Genomic DNA, 21,108 nt, shown 5'->3' on the forward strand with positions numbered 1-21,108 from the left:
AAGTGTCAGGAAGGTGCTTTTATAACCAGGACTTCCCATTAGCCTGGCTGCCTTGTCAAGGAGGCTGGAGATTGTCCAGGACAGCCTTGGGCAGTTTGCTGGGTTTTGATCTCAAACACTGGGCTTGATACAAAGCAGAGATACCTGCTCAGTTGATTCCATTTCTCTAAAAACCCACAGGATTCACACAGATGTAAAGACACCAGATCAACTCATTGAACTTAGGTGTTTGGTCTGGCCACAAATCTTATTTCCTGATCCGCCCCCTCTCCTCCCATACTGGGTAAACCACATGTGTTGGGAGGAAATTCACCTTCTAAAACCATGAGTAAAGGTCAAACAGATTTGCATCCTGGGCCGGCTGATCAAGGAGCATGCTTGTTTGGACTATCCGACCTGTTTGCAGATAGTTGGGCAAGAATATGATTGTCTGTCTGCACCCCAGTGGTTAGCTTGGGTGGCCTTCCTTTTGAGTGACATTCCTTTTGAGTAATGTCTCTGTCTCTGACTTTTTCTATGATCTTTGGGCCACACTTGATATGTAGTCAGCTGACCTAACTGTGGCCAGAACACTGTGAATGAGACTTGCTGCTTCCTGGCTCTGAATGTCAACACTGGAATACTTTAAATACTCAAGCTTTAATACATGGAAATATTTGAAGATAATTTGTTTTCTAAAATAACATTCTGTAAAGTGTTGTCTTGTTAAACTCTGCAGGGTCACCAGTAGAAATGTCCTCCAAACCCCCAGAGCAATCATTCCATTATGACAGTTGAGTGACTGACATATATAGACCTGTTTGTCCCGGAACTAACTGGTCCTGTTGCATTTCAGAGTCTTCCTTCTTCTCTACAGTTTGTTTTCTGTCCTTTTGCCTTTTAACATATCTGTTGATAATCTGTGCGTTTACCTCCAGCAGCCAAACTCTTGCTAATAATCACATGTCACCAAAGGTTGGAAGCCGGAAAACCAAGCCTATTGTCAAGCCTATTGTCAAAGAAAGTACCTTCTCCAGGGGCAAACCTAATGGGACTTTTGGCTGAGTGAGGACTGAGGTGATGGGGGTTCTCTCTCTTGCTCCATCACAAGTCTTTGAGGAAGGGGAATTTTCTTCCTGGTTTTCACAGTGATGAGATATTGTCACTTTACAGCTGAAGAAAGAATATCAGTGGGCCTTGACTCAGGTAAGAACACAAGGCAAGTGAGTGACACACAATAGTGTCTTCCTCAGTCCATGCTCTCTCTCCTGAGGTTGGGGCCTGATGAGGCCTGTGCGGATGGATGCTTGGCTGGAGCAGAGCTCCCTAGAACCCTCCTGGACTATTTGTTGAGCAACACCGGCAGATGTAGACCCCCAGTCTCTGGGAAGCTTAACTAAGTCCTTTGATCCACCTGGATCCCTCCTGCTGATAAGGCAAGGACTGATAAGACTTAGTCAGGAGTTTTCTGAATTGCTGTGTTTACCTCTGGAGTGCTGGTTTGCCGCAGCTGGCTCCTGCAGGGGGCTATTCAAGTTTAGCTTCTCTAGGTAGTCATGTGCTAAGGGCTGTACAAGTTGCCCCAGGCGGAAATCAGCTGCAAAACACCTACTCTGGAACACACGAACACACACACCCCTTACAACCGAGGCCAGCTGCTTCTCAGGGACACATCCTGTCCCCAGAAGGCTCACTTCTTAGAATGTGGAGAGCTGGGCCAAGACATGCTGCTAGGGCAGCAAAAGCCCCACAGGAGTCTGTCTACTAAGAAAGGATTCTCTGGGTGCAATATCCGTTACTTTTACATTTCTCATGCAGGGAGATGGCTGGGTGAGAAAGCAGAGAAGAAAGACGTCACGAGGCTATGGAACTGGCCAGCAACAAGCTGGACAGTCTTAGGTGGCTGGACATTATTTTAGTTTTTTAAATTCTGAGCTATTTCATTCAGGGAACAACAACAACAAAAAAACCCATTGGGAAAATGTTTTCTGGGTTTTTTGTTTGTTTGTTTGTTTTATTTTTGTTTTTCTCAAGTTGGAAAATTCTATAGAGGGCTAACAAAAGGCTCCACCGTGCTCCAACTCCCATGGCCCTGAGCTGCTAACTCTCCATTGGTCCTCTCACGGCTGACCTATCACTTAAGATCATGAGAGATTGGCCTCAACTTTCCCTCCCTCCCCAGCTGTGAGTCCCTCTCTTTGCTTTCGTCCTCCCTAGGCTTTGATCTGTAGAGTTCCTAATGTACTCTTTCCTCCTAACCACACACCATACTTATTTTTGTGGGTCATGTTTTTCCTGCTGGTCTAATCTGTGTGTTCCTTCAGGGTAAGGCCTCTGCTTATCTTTGTACCCAAAGCTTTACTAGGCTATTCACTGTGGGATGCTCAATACAGTTGAAGTAAACTAGAAACAGAGCCACAGGGTTGGGTTCACCCGTAGAGGTGCGGCCAGGCACTCACATTCTCCACTGCAGGAAGAACACCTCCACTCTAGACTGCCCAGAGAACATTGCAGACAGAGACCTCAGTGTCATGTGCCTCAGTTCCTCCAAAAGACAAGGAGACAGAAAGCCAGGGCTGGACAGTTAGTCAGTGTGGTTAGCTTCATTTGTAACCAAGAGAATCAATATTTGGTCAGGAGAAGTCAGGTAGGAGGTGGGAGAGCTGGGATGTAAGCCAGGATCTCCCTGACATAGAAGCCCTTTTTTCCCACTTCCATCAATGAGCCCATAACCTCACACCAGAGGATCCAGCTGCATTGCTGTTTTCCCAGAAAAGGGCTCTGGCTGGCCAGTCCTGGAAGGGTCTAGGCACCCAGACAGGCAGCAGCTGGCTGCAGGCCATTCCTCCAGCTATGTGGCTGGAGAAGCTGTTTGTGAGCTCTGCCTGTCTGAGCCCCAGCCCAGCAAACCCAGCTGGGGCTTTTCACAGATGACCCAGTGGGCAGGTAACTGAACATTACACAGAGCCTTTGTCTGCAGGCCTGTTGTTTTCTGGTGAGGAGTTTGTGTTGGCCAGGGTCCTGGGGAGCAAGGGAAGCGGAGGGTCTCCAGCTTTCTCTGCCTGTGACCCTTTCACTCCAAGAAAGAAAGGGAAGGGATCGGGGCAGCTTGGGCCAAGCAAAGCCTAAGTGGGAATACAGTGGGAATACGAAAGAAAAATGGTCTGGGCTGTATTCAGGGTAAGGGATAAGGGATTCCTTGAGGGCTTGAACTAGGTTTTGTGTCACAAGGCAGCAGAAGACAGCAGAAAACTCAGTGTTGACAGATGGCGTAGAGCCCGGCCCTGCCTGTCACTGCTGGGGTGGGGATAGGCAAGTTGGGGTTTTTTGTTTGTTTTTTGTTTTGTTTTTTAACCTCTTAGCCTTAGTTCCTTTATCTGTTGCATAAAGAGGAGAAGGGCAGCATTTTTCTGGGTTTGGCAAAAAACGCAGACACTGTATCGTGCTAGGCAGTAAGTGGCGGAGTCCCTATGAATTTCTTCTTTAAGTATCTCCTCGGTTCCTAGATTTGTGAACTAATAAAAAGGCCAGGGCTGCAGAGGACGCCCACACAAGAGTGTCTAATGACTATGGATAGAAAAAAGGGAAACAAAATCAGCATGAGCAGACCCACATTTAGAGGAACTATGATCCAGAAGCCGTTGAGTGGGAGACAATCTGTTTCTAGTTAGGGAACAAACAGCCATCGGGAGAACTGTACAGTTGTTGCTTCATAAGTGTCAAAGCTCAACTGAGAGAGAGAGAGGTGTATGTATTGTGCATGATGTACATGTGTGTGGCATATGTGTCTGTACGGTGTGTGCAACTGTATGTCATATGTGCTTGATGTGTGTGTGTGTATGTGTGTATGCATGTTATGTCTACAGTAAGATTGTAGAGACCTTGTTTTTTTTTTTTTTATCACTTTCAGTGTTTAATAATGATGAAAATGTTTTATGTAAATTTTTACTTTTGGCACATGCATGTCTTCTGTAACTCTCCCAATGGCTCCCAGATAAGGAAAGAGAGTCTTAGAGAGGCCACTTGTTGATGATCAACCCAGTTTTCAGGTAGAGGTGGCCCTGAGCCTAGATCTACCCAACAACAGTAGTATTCAGGCTTACCCTCTGACTGAAGGAACTCCTGAGTGCAAATAGACTTCAGGCTTGGCTCTGTGTCTGCTGTCGGTAAGCTTTTCTTGTGGCGAGTCACCTAAACAACTGTGTTCTGTTCTGGCTTCCAGACCCACGACTTCCTGTGCAGCTTGTTGCTACCCTCACTTTTTTTATTTTATTTTTTTATTTTTTTTGTCAGCTCTTCCTCTGATGCAGACCTCACCCCAGTGAGGCAGGCTCACTAGCTGGAAGAAGATTGGCCTCTGGGCTGAGCCAGAACATTCAATTCTGCCTCAGCCCAGGACAGCTGGGTGTGTCAACTTGGTCACCATGCTTGGGATCCAAAGTGGCTAGGTTCCTGGAGAACTTCAGCTTCCTGCCATTCCTGGGGTGGGCCAGCAGAGGAGAGAAAGACCCCAGTCCCTCTCTTTGCATGTTCACAACACAGTAAGGCTTCAACTGCAAGCTGTCTTGAAGGCTGATTGCAGTATTTTTCTCTGAACAGCTCCCTGCAAGCCTAGCAAATGACAGGAATGTCCTGGGCCAAACCCAGAAGTGAAACTGTAAGGAGAGCCCCAGATAGAAAATAGAAGCTTTATTCATTCCTTTACTTTTTTATCAAACATTTATTGACAAGTGCCTATAAGCCTCAAGGTCTGGCCTTTCAGAAATCCACAATTCTGATGGAAGAACCAATGTCAAAACACAAAGCTGAGTCCAGAGGCCAGCATGATGCCACACAGGCAGCTAAGGAATGGTGGAATCTGTCCACCTTGTCTCAGCCAGGGGAAAATCACTCAACTCTGAAGGCTCAGTCAGGATTCAAGAAGTAAATACCTATAGCAACCAAGCGTGATTATTTACTAGGTGCTACAAGATGTCAAGCTTCCCACGAAGAACCTTACAAATATTATTTCATGTAATTAGAACATTGGCCCTAGTGCAGAAGGTGCCGTACTTCTTTCTGTTTTCAGGAGAGGAGACCAAGGACAGTGGGTGTGAGGTAACTGGCTCAAAATGAGGATTTTATTTGTTGAGCAAAGTTCATCTGGGAAGTAACCTGTTTAGATTTCACGAGGCTGAGGTGCAAAGAGAAGATAAGATTGGTGTTTTTAAAAGGTTTCTTGTACGAGGCAGAGGCTGCACCAAGCACAGCCTGCTTGGACATGCGGTCCGCCCTGACTACCAGGTCACATAAACCACCACCGCTGTGGCTGGGAACAAGCTTTTCCATGGAACAAGTGCTAGCTTGTTGCTGGCCCTGCTCCCTTGAGGCCTGCGGCCTCTACTTTCAAATAGGTCTTCCCCCTTCTCTCTGCCTGCAGAAATTTTATAAGGCTTCCTGGACCTAGGATTCAGAAAGCAAACACGGTCTTAATGTACCACCCCAGGCTACTTCCCTACGCATTGTGCAAGAGTTGGGGCTGCTTCACAGGCAGTCATTTTAAATGGTTTCCCAGGCCTGTAGTGTTCCCTGGGAAAGCTGCTCAGGGCTCTCAGTGACTCAGGCATCTTCAAGAGAGCTAGAGTCAGTACCCTGAGGGAGATGTACTTCTAGAGGGTAACAGGAGTTTGGGGAACAACTGCTCCTTTGGAAAAAGTCACATTTGTCTGTTAAGGTCATGTGATCATGTGTGGTAAACTTTGGTTTCAAAGCAGTTATACGGCTTCAAATAAACCGGCTCTATCAATGTCTACGGCCACTAGCCAGCCAGCAGTCACCTTGTGGCTTTGAGCACAAGTATTCACGGCACATAAAGCTGACAGTGTGTTGCAGTGTCGGTTCTTCTCAGGTCTGCTGCCTTCACACTTGCCTTATATCGCTGAAAGATTCTCAAGGCTTATTTTCAGTGTGCATGAGTGTTTTGCCTGTGTGTTAGCATGTGTACCACACATGTACCTGGTGTCTAAGGAAGTCAGAAGGAGGTCTCAGATCCCTGGGAACTGGAGTCACATAAAGTTGTGAGCTGTCTCGTGGGTGCTGGGAATCAGACTCTGGTCCCCTACCTAAAGAACAAGTCCTCTTGCCGGCTGAGTCTGTTCCTGAGGCCTCTAACACAGTGGTTCTCAACCTAATGCTGTGACCCTCCTTATGTTGTGGGGACCCCAACTGTAAAATTACTTTTGTTGCTACTTCATAACTGTAATTTTGCTACTGTTATAAATTATAATCTAAATATCTGTTTCCTGATGGTCTTAGGTGACCCCTGTGAACTGACCCCGGGTTGAGAACTGCTGTCTATAGGGTGTTTAAGGTAAGGAGACTTATGAGTAAAAATTGCCATGTAACCTCCTGGTTGTAAATGTATGTAAATATGGACAAGGGCTGCCTAGAAGCAGACTCTTACATCATCTGCCAACTCAAGAGATTATTTCAGGGGTCTGGAGAGATGGCTCAGTGGTTAAGAATGCACACTGGTCTTCCAGATTATCTGACCTTGGGTCCCTAGCTCCCATAGCAGGAGGCTCACAACTGTCTCTAAGTCTAGCTCTCCCGGATCCAACGTTGTCTTCTGCCTGCATGGGCACTATACAAATGTGCATGTATCCGCACAAAGACATACAAACATACACATTTTTTTTTTTAAGAGCAAGTATTAAGAGAAGATTGTGTGGATGGTGACCTAAGGCCACATACACAAGGAGCCTCCGGTATGAACCTGGAAACATCGTCAAACTCCATTCTCTTGAGTCGGTGCTTTCCAGTGTGCACTCCACAGGGTGTGGAATAGGAAACATGTACAATGAGGGCCAGGATCAGGCGTTTACTCTACACTAGGCAGTAGAAAGTCACAGGAAACCTGTGGAACACTGCGGAGTGTATTTCCAGAGGCATCAAATGATGTTCCTCCCAGGAACGCCAAGGATTTTAAACAATAAGTTCATGTGTGATGTGGTTGTGCCTTTTGTTTAGAAAACTTTCGGAGATTCCACTTCTATTGCCGGCATATTGATTCAGCAGAGGTAGCTGCCATACATAACCAGACTGACTGTTGGGGTGTCCTAAAGCATTTCCACTGTAACGCTAGTAAAGTTGGGGTTCCTTTAAAGATGCTTTGTTGTGATGTAAAATAAATACACCACTCTCGCCTCAAAGGGAATACGAGATAATTTATCCTGGAGGCAAATATGATCATGACCTGAGAACACGAATTTAGGTTACAGTAAATACCAGTTTCAACATGGGAACAGTTCCAGCTAGTTTTTGTTTTGTTTTGTTTTTTGTTGGTCTCAAGACAAAGTTTCTCTATGTAGCACTGGTTATCCTGGAACTTGCTCTGTAGACCAGGCTGGCCTTGAACTCAGAGGTCTGACTGTCTCTGCCCAAAGTGCTGGAATTAAAGTTGTGCACCATCATTGTCCAGCTCCAGGTAGTTTTTTTATGCTGACAGAACAAAGGTCCTAAATTAAACTACTTTTCCAATATATTAGTGAGTTCCTCACGTAAGCGGCTACAGGGAAAGGAAAGCCCTTGATTTAGGTTATGTGATGTCTGAAGGCATTCTCAGCTTTGGGTTGATGGGAAGCCAGGGCGTTGTTTGAACATTCCAAAGAAATTTAACTCAAAGTCACAAGGATGTGCGGTCACACACAGAGGTGGGCAATAAATTGCCACTTAAGGAGTTAACAGCCCGGGACAATTTATCTCTGGACCTGCAGCATTCTAACCTCTCAAGAGTCGCTGGAGAGGAGTTAAGCAGCTTGGTAAGATGTTCACTGTGGGTGCAGCATTTTTCCTGGGAAAGTCAACTACTATTTGGGGCTGCTCCTAGTTTGACCTACAGAGGAAAGGAAAGCATGATAGGCCATGTTGGTGGAGCACTCACTCACCCTGAAACATCCTGGTGGAGCACTAACCCTGAACAGAGGTCCAAATGTTAGAATAGACACTATTTCCCCAAACCTTGACCATTTTGGTGATGTGATTCTTTTCGTTGTCTTTAAAAAAATATTATGAAGCAGCTGTGGCATCAAATGCATATTCATAATTAAACTTGCATAAAATTTAGAATCCTTTTACACTGTTTGAAGTGCATCAATAAATCATTGACCTAGATTCCTTGCCTTCAAAGAGAACTATCTAAAAATTCCACACATATACACTCACATACACACATAGATACAGACACATACATACACACACAGATGCACACAGACACACACAGAGACATACACACTAACAGAAACAAACACAGATACGGACACACACACACAGGCACACACACACAGACACACACAGACACACACAGACACACACAGACACACACACAGACCTAGGCACACACACACAGAGACATACACACTCACAGATACAGACATACACAGATACAGACACACATAGACAGGCACAGACATACATGTACACAGACACACAATCACAGACAGATTCAGACACACACAGACATACATTCATATACAGACACACACGCAGACATATACTAACAGATACAGACAGACACACACAGAGACATACACAGATATAAACAGACAGACAGACAGACAGACAGACAGACAGACAGACACACATACACACACACTGGCAGGGTGTTGCAAACATAAGGAGAGGCACAAAGCCACAAGCAAAGGATCATGTGAGGAAGGAAAGGAAGGCAGCAGCAGTTGGTGAAACCACTCAGTTGCCTGCACTTGCCTGGTGCCATATCACTCTTTCTTTTGGGTTTGGTTTGTTCTTCTGTAATCTGGGCAAATTGTCTTCACTAGGCCACCTCCATGCCCTTCCACTGTGTCTGACCTTCCATGGAGTCTGACATCTAGGGGCTGAGGTTGGTTCAGTCAGGGAAGAGCTTGCTTTGCTCCCATAAAGACCCCAGTTCCATCTCCAGCACTCATACAGGAAGCATGGCATGGTGATATGGCTGGTACTCCCAGAGCTAGGGAGCTGGGGACAGGAATACTGGGGCTTGCTGGCCACCCACCTAGCCCAACTGCTGAGCTCTAGGCCAATGAAAAATCTTGTCTCAAAGGAGGTGGAGAATGTTCTTGAGGATGCCACCTGAGGTTGTCCTCCAGCATGTCCACGTGCATGTATGCACCATGTAAATGCGAGCGCACATACTCATAAAATATGTGTTACAATATAATTTTCTGTCTTTCTTCCTTTTCTAGTCACTAATTTTATCTTTCTCTTCACGATAAATAGATGTTTGATTAACTCTGTTAATCAGCTTCAGTTTGCACCCCTTTCCTTGTGATCCCACCCAGCACCTCTTTCCAGCCTTCTCTGCGTTTCCTAGTAGAGTTGCTTCTTTGAGTCACAACTCTGGGCCATTCATTACTGCTACAAAAAAAAAAAAAAAAAAAAAAAAAAATCTCTTATTTCTCTCCGAGGCTCTCTTGATTTTACTAACCTTATGTTTGGCATGTGGGAGGCGAGGGAGGATAATGGTGACTAAGTGTGCTCAAAAAATGTGACAGAGAGAGGAGAGGGTTAACTCTGAGACAGTGAAGCCTGGCCAAGAACCCACTGTTTCAAATAAAGTCCCCAGGATGCAGTGGGAGGAGCCCAACACCAGTGGCAGTAAACACAGGAAAGCATGGGGTTCCCCAACCAATCATTGCAAGGGCCAGCCGAGCTGAAGTTTGCACAGCCTTGGAAGTCCGGGCAGGTGTAGGTGTAGATGTGGCAAATTTGTATTTTATTTTCTAAGGGAACATGTTTTTCTGGGGTTCCTCATCCCTAGTTGAGCTTGTTTCTAACTTGTTAAGGTAGCAGACAGATTCGGCAAACACGCTGTATAAAAGACAAGATGCCATGGAAGCGTCTCAGAGTCGAACTGCTGAAGTAAAAGCTTCTGGGCTACTCGCCACTTCTGGGTATGCGCTGTGCTGACATGTAGCATCTTACTTACCTGCGCTGTGCTTCTGACCAGACCGTGGTCTTCTTGCCCAGAATGAGGTTCTTAGAAACGTCTGTGAAGGACTTCCTCTCAGCTCCATCCTTCCCTTCACTTCTGGGGCTTTACTTCCGGGAGAAGGCTCTGGGGACCAGACATCTGTCATTTGAAAGACTCAAGGCTGAGCGGTAGAAGGAATCTAGTGCAGCCTGGCTTCCAGACAGCCCGTCTTCCTGTCCATATGATCCCTACATGGGCTGTGCACTGAAACCCTATTTCCTGTCCTGGCTTTGGTTCTAACTGGTTACGAGGGTTTGGACGACTCACTAAATTCCAATGCATGTGTTTCTCTACTCATCAAATGAAAGGTTTGAAGTAGGGAATTCCCCAAACTTGCTTTCCACATAAAAGCCCATGATCACTAGTGACCGACCGGCTTATGCTTCACCTCCATCACCTCTAAAGCACAGAGTGTCCTACCCACATTCTGGGAAGTGGTGAAAGCATTCAGGAGAGGTGCTCAGTAAACCTTAAAGCAATGCAAACGTCGGCTGTCTTCCCTACCATTCTTTCTGCAGCTTCCTCTTCATGCCATGTTTCAAGTTTCACCATTTGTGCCAAAGGAGACATGGCTTCTTGTGGAAATTCCTAAAATCCTGTCTTCCGAAAAAAGGCGGCCAAGAGATCAGTGGGGGCAAGTGGGGCTGGTGCTGATGCCAGTTGGATCTGCAAGTTTTCTGGAAGGAAGAAGACTACTCTCACTGTAGAAAGACAGGTGTTTTTCAGCTTCATGCAAGGGCGAGAACACTGCTAAGAGTCAGATCTCAAATGTGGCTTCATCTTCAGCATGGAAAGGCTGTCAGGAGCCCCGAGGTCCTTGGCGGTCTGCCTTCCGTTCGTCTATCTCTAGGCCGTTTACGCACGTGCCAAACCTAACACCAACCATCTCTCTGTCTTTTTTCTGATTAGGGGATGGCTTCATGTGGTTGCTCAGGCTGGCCCTGGATGCATGGCAGTCCTCTTGCCTCTGCTAACTGCTGGGATCACAGGTGTTACCGCCATGCCTGGCATCTGCTGTCACTCAAGCCTGTGGGATGGCGGGAAGTCTTATTATCAAAGCTTTGCAGCCACAGACAGATCCTAGATTGAGTGTGGTAATTCTTTTGCCCCATCGAGTCCTTTCTGGATACTAGAGGAAAGTTTGGTTGTCTCTTCTTCATTCCCAGGACTTCTGTGGTGCTACCTAAGTTCTTTGCAGAGCCTCTCAAGGTGTCAGGACTTGAAGGAATCCCAGAGGACCCTTGAAGTAGATTATGCCTTCTTTTACAGTCCAGATTATTGGGGCATTCAAGTGATCTGAGGAAGAGAAGTTGAAATACCTAAAGCAATGCAGTTAGGAACAAATCGAATAACTTAAAAGCAAAAATTAGAAACTCTACTTCTCTTCTCACAAACCTTAACAAGCCATATGCCTGCTCTGTGCGTCTTAACACTGTTTAGCCCTGTGGCATACTGGGAAAAGAAGGCATTTAATGCCTATCTGAATACACAGCAAAGGCTCTGCTGTCACTCTGGAATAGGTGGCTTGTCCTTGGTTATTGCTATAGTCTTTCCTTTTCCTCCCTGGAACAAGTTTTTTTAGAGGAAGTGGAAGTTGCAATTTCATTATCCTGGATAGCATGAGTGAAGACAGGAATCTCATCTAACAGCAAACTTACTGTTAAGCTCATAGGCAAAGGGCTTCAAGAGAGAAAAAGTCTGTGAGAGTTTATAACATGAGATGGAAATACACATGGTGGCCCAGAAGTCTGGGAAGTCCTAGGCTTCGGGTACTAGCTCTCCTCAGATAGAAAAATGCCTTTGCCAAGAACACAGCTGGATTAATTCGATGCTTTTCACAGAATAGGCAGCCAATAAATACTTGTAGGTTGATTTGCTAGGCAACGGTTCTTGGCACCTGGTTACTTCCCTATTTCTAGTGCATTTCTTTCATGTTGATTCTTTTAGAACATTTAGCTATAAAAGCACAGGTAGGTGACCAGCGCCCAGTGTGGCTGGAAGGAATGTCGGTGATGGTGGCGGTCATCATCTATATTCCCAAACTGGTTTCTTGCAACACGTTCCAGGATATCTTGAAGAAAATTAGTTCCATGTTCAAATAAATAGAGAGACATAGAGTTTCTTAGGCTGGCCACTAAAGTTGCCAAGCAGTTAGGAGTAAAGGAAAATCTAACTTTGTTGAAAGGTGTTCTTTCCACGATGTGGCCATGAAACAGTTTCTCCCCTATATTTCTTCAGTATACATATTGAAATATCTCAAAATTCATGTATGTCTGAATTTTACTGGTAAAGAAACAGAAGTCTTGAGGAGAGAGAGGGGTTGTTATACAGAGTAGGCAGCTGGGACTAGAACATCATTCCCATCTTGCCCAAACTGGTCAACCACATACTAAGGTGTGTTTGGGGATTTCAGGTATGAGGGTGAGGAGCCAGATGGTGAGCAAAGGAATTCAAATGAATGCTCTCTTCTCTTTTCCTGGGGGGTAGATTTCCTAAACAGACTCTTGAAGGTCTGAGATGCCCTTTTAAAAATGGGAGTTGTATTTTATTCTTATTTACCAATTTTGGGATATTTATCCCATAAAGCCTGGCTGTCGCATGTGCCAAGAGATGCTTCAGATGCTGGCCATGTGATGAAATCCTGAGCAAGAGATGAATGACTGCTGGGATTCTCCGTAAGCTTGCACAAGGCATATTTATTACATAGGTATAATGTATCCACAAAGCACCTCTCAAGCACACGATACAAAGGGTGAGAAAGGCACAGGTCTTGCGAGTCAAGCCAGGACTGGGACTCAGATAAAACAATGCCAGGCAGAACACCATCAGTCCCTGCAGGCTGGTTGGTACTCTGAGGAATCAGGTTTCAGAAAATGGATGATATTCGGCAGGAGACTTGATAAAGACTGGGGGAGGCTGAGAGACTTGGATAAGATAGATGTACCAGGCAGAGAAGGCAGCTAGGAGAGACATTTCAAGATGATACGATAAAGACCCGGCAAGACACCAGGGAGGATGTGGAGCAGTGAGCTCTCCAAGTGGGTTCAGGAGGAGGGGTATCCATGGATTAGGAAGGGTGTGCAGACATGACCTTGAAGCCTGTAAGTCACACTGTGGGTTCTAGGATGTCTGCTGAGAAGCAGGCACCCGAGGGAGGCAGTGAGGTGCTTGTAAAGGTGTGTGTGTGTGTGTGTGTGTGATAGCATTAGATAACACCAGGCTGGAGGAGACTGTGTAGAAGGGCCCACATTATGGTGGCTGCTATTGAGCAGTTCTGAAAAGACCAAGAGAAGAACATTCTGGTATTGTCATTCAGACTAAAGGTAAACAAGGCTGGAGAAAGCAGGTCAGTCCCTTTCCAAGTGCACAGGAAGAACATATGGTACTGCACATAAATTATCTCAGGAGATAACGACCCAGACAAAATGAAGGGTAGAGATGGCAGCCAGAAGGAAAAGTCACAGAAGACAGCTATAGAGGGCTGTTTCAATACACAAACCATAGCCATGGTCGAGAAACCCAGCTTTGGAAAGAATGCAAGCACCAGTGGCCTGGCTGGTTCGCAAAGGGACTTCAGTTTTTGCATCTCTTTATCTGGGAAATGGGAGCGATTTTTATCTCAAAGGGGTTAGGCCTTTGCTGCGAGAAACTTCCGAAGCACGTGGACACACGGTAGGAGCCACGCGGGAGCAAGGGCCAGCGGCAGAAGTAGAGGTTGCAGCTCCGCCCAGAAATGGTGGGGACCTCAGGAAATCCACAGCCCTTGCTTGGGCTGAGACGCCCTGTGGAGAGGGTGGGCCGGTCTGGTCCCCCAGCCGCACCCCAGCCCCCACCCCAGCACAGCCCTCTTTACCTGCCCCCACCCTGGCAGGTGGCCGAGCGGCTCCCAAGCCCAGCGCGCATGCGCCGACGTCGGCGCCCCTCCCCCCGAGCCCCGCCCCTACTTTCCACGTCTCACTTCCCCTGGCTCTGCCTCGCCGCCTCGGCAGCAGCTCCGCCGCCACGATTGGCTACGGGACGTCCTCCTCTCGGCCAATAAACGCCGCGCCGTCGCCCCCGTGTTACTGGGTAGAACAAAACAAAAACAAACAGAGCGAGCGGGGCCAGAGGCGCTCCGAGGCGGCGGCGGAGGCTGAGGAGCGGGGTCGGGGCCCGGCAGACCGGAGACCCGGGCGAGCGGCGGCGGCCCGAGGGGGTCAGTACTGTGGGTGCGGCTCGCACGCTCTGGCGGGCGGCGTCCTCCTCCCGGTGGCCCCGGGTCGGCGGAGGCGGCCGCACGTTGGGAGGGGAGGGGGAGGGGGCGTGGAGGCCTCGCCGCGGAGGTCCGCACCCGCCTCGGAGCCCTCAGGCCACCGGCGCCCGCCCAACGCCCGGGGCTGTGAGGAGCTGCGGGTGCTCGCTTTCCGAGGCTGGGCCTGCCGGGCCGGGGCGCTGCAGCGCGGGCCCGCCCCCTCCTCCGCAGCCCCTTCCCCGGTGGCGGGGCGCGCGTGCGCTCGCGGCCGAGAGGAGCCCCCGGGCGCTCGGCCCGACGCAGTTGAACGCGGGGGCCGGGACGGTAGTAGAGGTGTGTCGAGCGGACGGAGATCCGGTGAGGGGTCTGCGCCACGAGCCCGGGCCCGGCGGCCTCGGTCGGCCCTACCCGCTGCGGGAGGGTCGGGGTCCTGCGGGAAAGGCGCCGGTCGGTGCGAGCACCGGGCGCGGACAGCTGCCCTCCAGGCCCTGTGCCAACCCCTCCTTGCTGTCTCCTGCACAGGGCCCCTTAAAAAAATAGAATACAACCTAGAGAAAACAAAGCCGAGAAGGGAGCCCCCTCTCTGTGAACGCATGCTGTGTCGGCTGCACGTCTGTCCGCTACTGTAATGTACGTAGAGGGCGTGCTTTTTTTTTTTTTTTTTGCCCCCCCCCTCCACCCCCGCCTCAAAACTGCAGACGTAGGTCTTGCCTATCTTCCCCGATCCCCTCCTTGGGAGCTGGCTCGGTAGCCAACCTCTAGTCTCCCATGGGCTATGAATGATTCAAAATGCGGCTCCGGGCCTGGGTGGATGATGGGAGTGAGGCCTACAGTAGGCTGCGTTTTAAGCCATTTTGATAGTTTCACAGTTGTGATATTCTTGATTTAAGAGTTTGAGACATTGGGGAAGGCCCTGTTTATTTATTTCAAAAAACCGAAGTGTTAGCGTGTGTGTGTGTGTGTGTGTGTCTGTGTGTGTATATGTGTGTATGTATGTGCCTGTGCGCGCGCTAGTATATATATCCATAATGGGCTTGCGATATCTATATCTATCTCCTGGTAATAGTCAGGAAAAACACTTGTTACGACTGCAAAAATAAATGCACATGGCTATTCTCTATAGTGGTTGCTTTTGTGTTATTGTCCTAGAGCGCTTTTAGCCTATTGCAAGTTGCTAATTCATGTGACTGTATCCCAGGGAAGAATTAAGGTAATTCTCTAGTTAACATACAGTCTAAACTTGACTTCCAAAATGTCACAGTAATTTATCGGGCATTTAGGAAACGCACTGGAGAACAGTTAATTTCAGCCTCAATCTTTTCTAGCTGTATGCATAGTTTTTATTTTCCTCATAGGAAATGATTTTGTATAGATTAGTGTGCTGCAAATGGAATTTAGATTTTTTTTTTTTTGCTTTGCCTAAGTTTGAGGTGTTTTAAGGATTTTTAAATTAAAAGAAAAAGAAAAGAAAAAGCAAAGCCCACTGAAGAGAGTGTCACATACTGTCTTTTTGAACAGCTGTGATGCTATCTGTATACTGGGTCTTGACTGTTTGATCCAGTTGTTATTGTCAGGATTTAGAACTATTTTTTGGTTGTTATAATTACTTAATAAAACTATATTATGTGTGATAGTTATTTCCCGATAGCTGCTTTCAGTATCATTTTTAGTGATTGAAAAGCAGTATTAACAACTGGTGTACTAAGTCTATGATGTCAAAAGCTTCTTTTTTGTTAACCCTCAGAAGGACTTCCCTAGGAGAGCTTCCTTGTAAGCTCTTGTACTGCATTTATTTACAAGGTCTGAATTCTCGTGGTGGTTCACCAGTGCACTGTGCTGCTGTTTCTCCATGCACAGACCACCCTCTCCTCCTGAACCTCTTGAGTTGTATGCAAAGGGAGTACTCAAATTTCGTAAAATAACGTGTCTAAAATTCATCTTGAATTACGAAGGGTTTGATAAGCACATTATTTATAATATTTTCCCCTTTATTAGCTGGATGTTGCCAAAAATATTTTTTTCAAAGATGATACTTGCATCCAGAATGAAAATAACACTTTACAGTGTAACTTTAGTTAAATCAAACCCCATCCGAGCTGATGGGTTTTCTCTAGCGTGTAATTCATGCATGCACTGAAGGAGAGCAGGATATGGCATTTTCTACCATGGAAGGTAGTAAAAATTTTCATTTCCAAACTACACTTGGCCTTATACTTGTATGAATCTCTATGTATCTATCTTAAAATTCGTTTTTCAAAATCCTAAGTTGTTTAAAATTAACACTGAGAAGTAAGTGGCCAGTTAGACCTACATGTTAGTTAATTCATAATGGGATTAGAGAGTGGTTTTACCATGTTCTGTTTTTCGGGCAGGATGAAAACATCTTGATGTAGCCTAACAGTTATGACATGACTTTAGCATAAGGTGTTATTCTTGTTTCCCAAGTTAATACCCTTTTAGAGAAAAAAACGGTATAAACCTAAAGGGTCCTGCGCATGTTACTGCTAAGTTCTCTCACCTGTCTGCTCTCCACCACAGCACACAAATGTCTCTTATGTAGGTGTTAAACTCCTGACAATCCTTGCTTGTGCTTCCTCTAGTGCTGGGATTACAGATGTGTTTTTACCACATCTGCCTTTTATTTGTTCTGAAAGGAGGTTGTGTGTTTCTCTAAGGAAAATTTAGGATTATAGAAGTGATATGCTGAATATAAAACACACTATAGAAAGGGTTACTTAAAATGTCTTCCTGTCTCAGTGCCTCACAAGAAGACAATGTAATGAGCTGGTTAATGAAATGACAGCTGCATCTGCATTCAGAAAGTCTGTCATGCCAAAGACGCATGCATGAAATACTCTGGCCAAATTTTAGTTTTTGTTAGAGAATTACCCAATACTTATGTCCCTGTATGTGGATTAAATGTGGGCTGGAGAGATGGGTTAAGAGTGTATAATGTTCTTCCAGAGGACGTGAGTTGGGTTCCCAGCATGCATATCTGGTAGCTCACAGCTCCCTGTAAGTCCACCTCTGGGGATCCAGTGCCCTCTTCTACCATGCACTGCTGCCATACACAATGTGGCTGGCGTGTGTGTGTGTGTGTGTGTGTGTGTGTGTGTGTGTGTCTGTGTGTCTGCGCGTGCATATACACGCATGCGTGCGCGTGTGTGTGATGGATCTTAAAAGATTTGGTGTGTGTGTTTTAAGTTAAAAGATATGTGTGTTATAAGCATTTCTTTAAACTTTACATTTAAGGGATTTATTGGCACATACTGAAATCTGATTCATTTTATCTCAATTATTTTCTTTTCTCTCTCTGTCTCAGAAAAGCTTGTGGAGAAATTTGGAGCTAAGTATTAATTGGATTATTTTTGAAAGTATAGCAAACTCTTTAAAAAAGGATTTAGTTTTTTTTTTTTTTTTAACATTCAAGTAAGTTGAATTTACCTTAATTGTGTCAGTTTAGAAGATGTTGAACCTTTTTCTTTTCTCTTTTTACAACATAGATTCTAGAGGAAGACTTCCATTTAGTAATTTGTGTATAATCAGTGCAAGCAAAATTAAGGAAAAATGGATATAGAAAATGAGCAGATACTGAATGTGAACCCCACTGGTAAGTAGCATCCTAAACCCTGTCTTGTGACCAAACTTGAAGCTCTTCCATATTTTATGTGGGAAAATGAGAGTAAAGCTTTTAAAGTACTTTAAGAGGCAACAGAAACTTGTAAAAGATTTTCAAAAGACAAGAAAAGATATCATAGTGAAGTTTGAGTATGTGCATTTCAAAGTGGTCAGCATTGAGTGTGGTGCACTTAGCAGGGACAGGGTGCAGTGACATGCTCACAGTAAGGACTTCACTTCATTCTGAGATAATGTGGAAAGCTTTGAAAGAGTTTTTCAGTAAGGGCATGCTTTAGAAAACCACTCTGTTCACTTCGGAGACTGTGCTGTATCACACTGAGTGTGTTTGTTTTGGATTACAGCATTTTCTTATTAACATTTTTACATTTTTGCTAAGAGTCTAAAAGAATTGAATACATCTGTGCTTTTTAGATTGATTAAATTTTTACTTTTTAAACTCTCAAACTACAATAAAATGTATGTCAACTTTATATCATAATAATTATCATAATTACAATTAGGCACCAGTTTGGGTGATTTGCCTCTGACTTTATAGTTACCCATCTGGAACAAAACTGTTGGAGTGGCAATGAAGTCAGTGGCCTTTCTGACTTAAAACTATTTCCAGAGCAAAGCTGAGGTTTCCATGTGATCTTCACAGACATCTGAGACAGGGAGAGTGGTCTGTTGGGTGCTGTTGACAGAAAGAAAGTGTAGTCTGGTAATAGCCCCTTCTTTGAGGCTGTGAGCCGGGAAAATCATTATAAAAGAAGTAAAGCATTGATTGCTGCAGTGGGCTGAGTGATTGTTGTATGACCATTTAGAGTTCACTGAGGGAATGAGACTGGGGCATCCTTTGAAGAATTCTGATAGCAGGTTAGTTACTAAATGACTTCTAAGCAAAGGACCATTTGGAATTTTAGGTGCTAATGTGCCAACATGTGTAGGCTGTGAACTTTTCAGAGATAGAAGTTTAGGGAAATAATTTAGGAGTTGGAGATGATGACTTTAAGAGCATTCCCTATGTTGAAGGCAGTCAGTTCAACAGTTGTATTTGATTACCTATTTGTCAGATATATATTGCAGACTAATGTCTCCTTAAGCATTTGTAACTGAGCAGGGAATGTTTTGACAGTAGTTTAAATACACTCTGAACCTTGATTTCCTGATTTGTATGAAGTGCTGAACTTGTATTGTCCAGTATAGCCTAAAAAATATGCTAGACACCTTGTGCAGTTTATCTCCTGTCTCAAGATTCTTTATTACCTCTCTCTACTTGATAACTCTTTGCTTACAAATCTACAGTTTAATGTTCTTCATACTAACCTAGATTTTATTATCCAAGCATGTGTAAATAACCTCTTTTTAAAAAACCCTGTTAATTAAAATTCAGTACCTTCATTTACTTTTCTTGGTAATGGGAAAATAATCTTTATTTGTCCTTTATTAGATTATAGATTAAGTCATGTAAAATTGCCAATGTATGACTACTACTAGCTACAAAATGTTAATTTCATGTGAAGTAGCCAAATTAAATTACACCTGACATAACAGTGGATGTTGGAAATACTTAGTTAGTTTTTTTTTTTTTTTTTTTTTTTGTTTGTTTGTTTGTTTTTGTCATTTTCTCTTTTAAGACCCTGACAATTTAAGCGACTCTCTCTTTTCTGGAGATGAAGAAAATGCTGGCACTGAGGACATAAAGAATGAGATAAATGGGAACTGGATCTCCGCGTCTACTATTAATGAAGCCAGAATTAATGCTAAAGCAAAAAGACGCCTGCGGAAAAACTCATCAAGGGACTCTGGCCGAGGCGATTCAGTCAGTGACAATGGAAGTGAAGCCGTGAGAAGTGGAGTCGCTGTGCCCACCAGTCCAAAAGGAAGGTTGCTAGATAGGCGGTCCAGATCTGGGAAAGGAAGGGGGCTGCCAAAGAAAGGTTAGTGTGTGCTGTGCAAAGAAACAACTGGGAGAACCCCAGTTCCTGTGCTAGGAGTTCCTTGTTCTAAACGGACAAAAGCACTAACAGTTCTAGGGCTTTATGAGTTGCTTACATCTTTTTGGTAGAGCTGAAGACCCATACCACATTTTCTTTAGGTTGATTATTTTTTCTTTGGAGTAAACTTTGTCTTTTCCCCTCAGCAAAATATAGTAAACTTTGATGCTTTCAGTTAGGAATTTTATACACACTATGAAGGTAGTCAGGTTTATTATAACTGTTATCAAATGAATCTATGTCCATTGTTTATTTTAGTAACAATGCATTTGGTAACATATATGTAGATTTGGGTCTGAGTTCTTTTTAGTTCTGCTGCTTGAGTGCTGGAGTAGATTGATTTATGTCACTGCTATATCCAGTGCCTAGAATACTGATAGACATTTAAAATTCATTCTGTCTATAGTAGGATTTTGGTAGAGTTTGGAGATTGGACTGAATTTTGAATGGTGTGAGCTTCAGTTATACACTTAAGACACTGATAATTTAAATGGATCTTGTGATGAAAGTGCTTGGAAGGAGGGGGAAACTGAAACATGGAGATTGAATTTTAACATCTTCTATTAATGAACATAGAACTAATGCCAAGACAAATAGTATGGAAAACACTTTTGTTAAGGTGAATAGGAAAAGATAAATATATCAGTATTCAGATAAAGTATAGTGATCTTTGAGAAGTTATTTTGTGACTAGCTGCATAATCATATGAGTTGAAGTGATTCTTAGTTATCTGGTTCTGGTCTGCTGTGTTGGCAAGGATTATACTCCAGGTACAGAATGAAAACTTAAAAAGGGGGCAAGGGCATTATGAAGGCTTTTTAAAAAGTATTATTTTAGACAAATGTGTCCTTGTAAAAATGCCATAGTAAATTGATATGGAAAAGGAACTTCCTGAGTTGAAGTTGTAGTTTTTGGTCTGTTTATAGAAGTAGAGAGAAACAGCTGTCAGTGCTGTTGTCTTTAAAATAGCAATTATTGGTTAAGATACTGCTAATTTCTAAGTATAGTTTAATATGTACTTTTTATGTAAGAAAATATTACATGTTAGCATGATGGTGGTTATTATGGATCTCTGTGGATTTTTTTTAATGTGTTGAGCTTTTAATGCCACATTTGCTGGCCCAGAATGTTTCTCTTCTTTCTTTTTTTTCCTGGTTCCAAGAAATGTCAAAATTTAGAGCTTCACTACAATGTCATGTTCTGTAAGGTCTGTGGTATGGCTGTTGCTCAGATTAAAAAAAATATTTTAAAGATTTCACCTTTGTAGTTTCTAT

General features: G+C 44.6%; 1 protein-coding gene and 1 long non-coding RNA gene across 9 annotated transcripts in view; both read left to right on the forward strand.

Moving 5' to 3' along the window:
- Positions 1–2,720: 2,720 nt before the first annotated feature.
- LOC143438651 (uncharacterized) lies at positions 2,721–6,793 on the forward strand. Its single transcript, XR_013107366.1, has 3 exons — positions 2,721–2,925; positions 6,274–6,328; positions 6,663–6,793. It is a non-coding gene; the product is annotated as an uncharacterized LOC143438651 (long non-coding RNA).
- Positions 6,794–14,023: 7,230 nt separating this feature from the next.
- The window catches only part of Pdcd4 (programmed cell death 4), a 32,277-nt gene continuing 25,192 nt past the window's right edge, over positions 14,024–21,108 (forward strand). For 3 of the 8 annotated variants that reach the window (XR_013107407.1, XR_004606451.2, XM_034498626.2), the window contains exons 1-3: positions 14,024–14,183; positions 17,723–17,829; positions 19,475–19,777. Coding sequence is in view for 4 of the 8 variants with exons in the window: in XM_034498626.2 (XP_034354517.1) it covers positions 17,787–17,829; positions 19,475–19,777 (346 nt within the window). In the remaining 4 variants the exon portion in view is untranslated. Of the gene's footprint in view, positions 14,184–14,741; positions 14,850–17,722; positions 17,830–19,474; positions 19,778–21,108 lie in introns of all 8 variants that reach the window. The other 5 variants (XR_013107408.1, XM_076924458.1, XR_004606453.2 and 2 more) reach the window with 3 other exon arrangements.

The sequence above is a fragment of the Arvicanthis niloticus genome, chromosome 1 (assembly GCF_011762505.2).
Source record: "Arvicanthis niloticus isolate mArvNil1 chromosome 1, mArvNil1.pat.X, whole genome shotgun sequence".
NCBI lineage: Eukaryota > Metazoa > Chordata > Mammalia > Rodentia > Muridae > Arvicanthis > Arvicanthis niloticus.